Source organism: Atta colombica, unplaced genomic scaffold (genome assembly GCF_001594045.1).
Source record: "Atta colombica isolate Treedump-2 unplaced genomic scaffold, Acol1.0 scaffold137, whole genome shotgun sequence".
NCBI lineage: Eukaryota > Metazoa > Arthropoda > Insecta > Hymenoptera > Formicidae > Atta > Atta colombica.
The window spans coordinates 1,049,683-1,053,759 of record NW_017259225.1 but is presented as its reverse complement, the minus strand read 5'-3'; the positions used below and the strand labels follow the sequence as shown (position 1 = coordinate 1,053,759).

General features: G+C 28.9%; 2 protein-coding genes across 2 annotated transcripts in view; one reads left to right on the top strand and one right to left on the bottom strand.

The window, feature by feature from the left end:
- Window positions 1–4,075, top strand: part of LOC108684702 (phytanoyl-CoA dioxygenase-like) — an 8,474-nt gene extending 4,399 nt beyond the window's left edge. Inside the window, exons 2-5 of the mRNA XM_018189164.1 lie at window positions 2,552–2,695; window positions 3,004–3,117; window positions 3,216–3,366; window positions 3,504–4,075. Coding sequence (XP_018044653.1) covers window positions 2,552–2,695; window positions 3,004–3,117; window positions 3,216–3,366; window positions 3,504–3,922 — 828 coding nt within the window. The 3' untranslated portion in view covers window positions 3,923–4,075. The remainder of the gene's footprint in view (window positions 1–2,551; window positions 2,696–3,003; window positions 3,118–3,215; window positions 3,367–3,503) is intronic.
- The window catches only part of LOC108684701 (transcriptional protein SWT1), a 5,562-nt gene continuing 4,905 nt past the window's right edge, over window positions 3,421–4,077 (bottom strand). Inside the window, exon 13 of the mRNA XM_018189163.1 lies at window positions 3,421–4,011. The gene's annotated coding sequence lies outside the window, so the exon portion shown is untranslated. The remainder of the gene's footprint in view (window positions 4,012–4,077) is intronic.

Sequence of the window (4,077 nt, the reverse complement as noted above, 5' to 3'; positions counted from 1 at the left end):
ATATAATTTTAATTAATTATATTAATATATTATATATGTATATGTAGATATATGAGTTGATATAATTATTTTATAATATACCTAATAAGAGAGAATGTATATCTTTTCTTATTAGATATATTTCAAAAGTAAATTAATGAGTCGTCAATTACATTAAAATTACATTAAAATTTAAAATAATTAAACGATTTCTTAACTTGATGAAACTATAATTGAAACTATTTTCCTTTAGAAAACTATAATAAATTTAAAGAAAAACCGCCAATAATCTAATCGTCAATTCTAATATTTTGTCATGTTAAATTTATACCATCTAACAATGTAATAAAATGAGAATAAAATGTAAAATGTTAAATATAATTTTGTATATCTCGTTAAATTTTACAACTTCCTTTGTTTTAAGAAATCATTTTTTTCTTATATTGCTCAATATTTTAATAAAATTAATGGTAATAGAAAGATCAATTTATGAACAAAAAATTAGATAAACAATGTAAAATGGTTTATTAGAGTATCATTCAATTAGTTAAAATATAATATAGAAAACGTTTCGACTTAGTCTTCCTCAGTCCAATAAATAATAATAAATAAAATAATAAATAACTTTAATATTTAAATGATACTCTCAATGGACAACAGACATATAGATATTTTAATAAACCTTGACATGGAATATTAGAAAAATCTCAAATATATTAATGGAAGAATTAATTAAATATTAATTTTCAGTCTATAAAGACATTATTGAATATGACACAAATTATTATCAAACTCGAAAATGGAAATATTCTATAAATCGTCTTACTTGCGTCTTCATTATTGACTATCATCTCAAGAAAAAGAATGATTGATATATAGTCATTAAAAAGATCAATATATAATCTCTCTTTGTTCGAGCGATTATGACAATTCGAAGACCAAATGAGGGCAATACAAAGCAGAAGAGGATTGTAGATATCATTGTCTTAAATAAAATTGCTGCCGCGCTGAGCAATATTTCTCTTTTATCGCAGGAAATGCATTATTGCGCGGCAGAGCAGTAATGCGTTTCAACGTAATCGAAACGTAAAAATTGCGCACATAAATTGCGATTTTTTTTTAAGATGCCCTAGCGGGAACGATGCATGATCCACGAGCATCCTTCGCCATGGCGTCTTTATTGCGAAGCCGTTTCCGAACCATCACCGAGTGAGGAAGACGCCGTAGTTTTCGATCGAATGACAAGTGCGGGACTTCCTACGATCGCGACTTTTGGGCGATGTTTATGATCGCGTCGAACGCTAAAAATACCGCGCTCAGCGCATCTTTTCCTGACTGCAATACATGTAATATACCGAAGATATTTCATTTTGGCAAATTTTTAGGATTTTTGCGATGCAGTTTCCTTTTTTTTTTTCAGTGATTTTGTCGGTCTCTTAAAACGTTCATTCAATTGTAAATCAAGCGATTAGCGAATAAGAAGACTCGAACTGCAGACGTATGTCCCTTGGAGAATTGCTTTTAAAATTGTTCCGCTTTCATTTAATGACATTTTGCAATTCTGGAACATCTGTTTCGATATGCACTTGCATGTGAAATAATATGAGGACGCTTGCCAACTAGCAATGCGGAATTAACGTATACATATATCGATACGTGAATCACAAAACTATGATATATAACTATGATATTTTCCGTTGCGCAAACGTTTTATCTATACATAATATATATTTATTTAAGCTACAAGTATTAATGATATCGTCGCGAACGATAACTGATTATTAATAAAAATAATTTCCTGAAAATTATCTCCAAGTAGAAAAATAAAATTATTTAGGACACCCTAACTATCAAGATATTTTTAAAAGCTGAATATAGACAGTAAATACCAAAATAAGAAAACAAAGCGATTATAGGAGTAGTAATAATTAAGATATACGCAAAATTCGTTTTCATACATATATTCAATTGACACAAAAAGAATATCCGTTTGCTTTTTGAAGCAGACAATGTCCGTGGTTATTCTTAGGTATCTTTATCGGTTACACTCTATTTATAAAGTCGCAGTCTATCATTCAAAATATCACGATGAAACGAACTATGAAGGATCGGTCAGATGACCGGAAACAAAATTTCTTTGATCTCTGAACCAACAGTTACGATTTATCTTATCCCGCCAATAAATCGAAGAGCGATTTGTTATTTATTTAAAGATTACTTCAATTTTACAATGATCGTGACATTAATGTCACAAAACCCAAATAAAGAAATCGTAAATCATTCCGGAAATAAATGCGTTGTTATATTTTTTGAATATTTCTCCGCTCTACACAGCAAAAATATATGGATGGTCCTACAGACATTGCGGTATCTTTGCTATCTGTGTGATATAATTAGATAGTTCGGCTATGTAAAACATTATTATGTCTTATAAACTTTTATTTTTTTATATACAAATTTAACTTTTATTTATGAATATAATATATAAAGGGAAAGCGACTTCGCGTTTTCTTTTATCTTTTTCCGCACTTATGACCTTATTTCAAAATATCGTTTGATGCTTGCAATTAAGTTTCAGAAAGATGGTTATGTCATTTTGGAAGACTTCTTTCAACCGGAAGAGATCGAAGAATTGAGAGCTTGCGGAGAAGAATTTACAAATAAGTTGCCACCTGAGTCAGAACGAAAAGTATTTAGTACGATACAATATCCACAGGTAATACGATCAATTGTCAATTTAACTTAAAAAACGTAAAGCTAATATTTAGTACTATTCAGACTCGATCAAAGATGTCAGTATAGCGTTGCTATGTGAATATTTGAAAACGACTTTATCAAGGAAAAAGGATATATATATATATATATATATATATATACTAAAAAAATATACTAAATTTTGTAAAACAAAACTATATATTTTTGTTAATTTTGAAACATAATCTTTTGTGAATGTTATATAACTAAAATTATAAATGATAATATAATATCATGAAAATAATGATTATATGATCTTGTATGTTTCAGAATAAGGATAAGTATTTTTTGGATAGCACTAATAAAATAAGTGTTTTTTTTGAGTCTGAAGCTCTGGAAGAAGATGGAAAATTGAAGGTTCATCCAAGAGTGTCGTTAAACAAAGTAAATTAGCTAAAAAAAAGTTGTTCCTTTAGTTTAATCAATTCTCATAGATATATTTCAAAATTCTTTCAATTATTTTACGGCTTTATAATTTTCAGGTAGGTCATGCTCTTCATTGGTTACACCCTACTTTCAAAAAGTTCACGTTCGATGAAAGAGTCAAAGAAATTGCTTTTCAATTAAACTATGAGGAACCGATGGTGTGTCAATCAATGTACATTTACAAAAATCCTGGAATAGGCTCGGAAGGTAATTAAATAATTTTTTGTTATATAATTTTTAGTTACATAAATAACGCAAAGCTTATGAATTTATCTGACACAAGTATATTATATGTCTAAAATAATTACAATTATTGAATTTGCAAAATTCTTTTTTTCTTATAGTTACGATGCATCAGGACGCATCATATTTATATGTTGAGCCAATGAAACTCGTGGGTTTTTGGATTGCATTGGAAGATGCAACACTAGAGAACGGATGTCTATGGATCGCCCCAGGTTCACATCAAAGTGGAACACATAGGCGTTATATGAGAAATAAAGATTCAAATTCTCAAGAATTATTAATTTTCGACAGACCAGCACCTTGTTATCCATTAAGTAATTTCAGACCAGTGCCAGTACGCAAAGGAACTTGTATTCTTATCCATGGTCAAGTGGTTCATTTTTCTTATCCAAACAAGAGTGAAACATCGAGACACACTTACATTTTTCATGTGATTGAGACGAAACATGTATTATACTCGAAAGAAAATTGGCTTCAACCTCCTGCTGAAGGTTTCGCGAGTTTTTACAAAAATTAAATATATTGTATTAATTGTGTTAAAAAATATCGTCCATTGTTTATTGCACAATCGTATTATACTTCACAATATTCGTCGTCTCATTCTTTCTGTATAAAAAATAATATTAATTTGTATACAATTCAGAAGAAAAATAAAATCAATTTTTCATAATC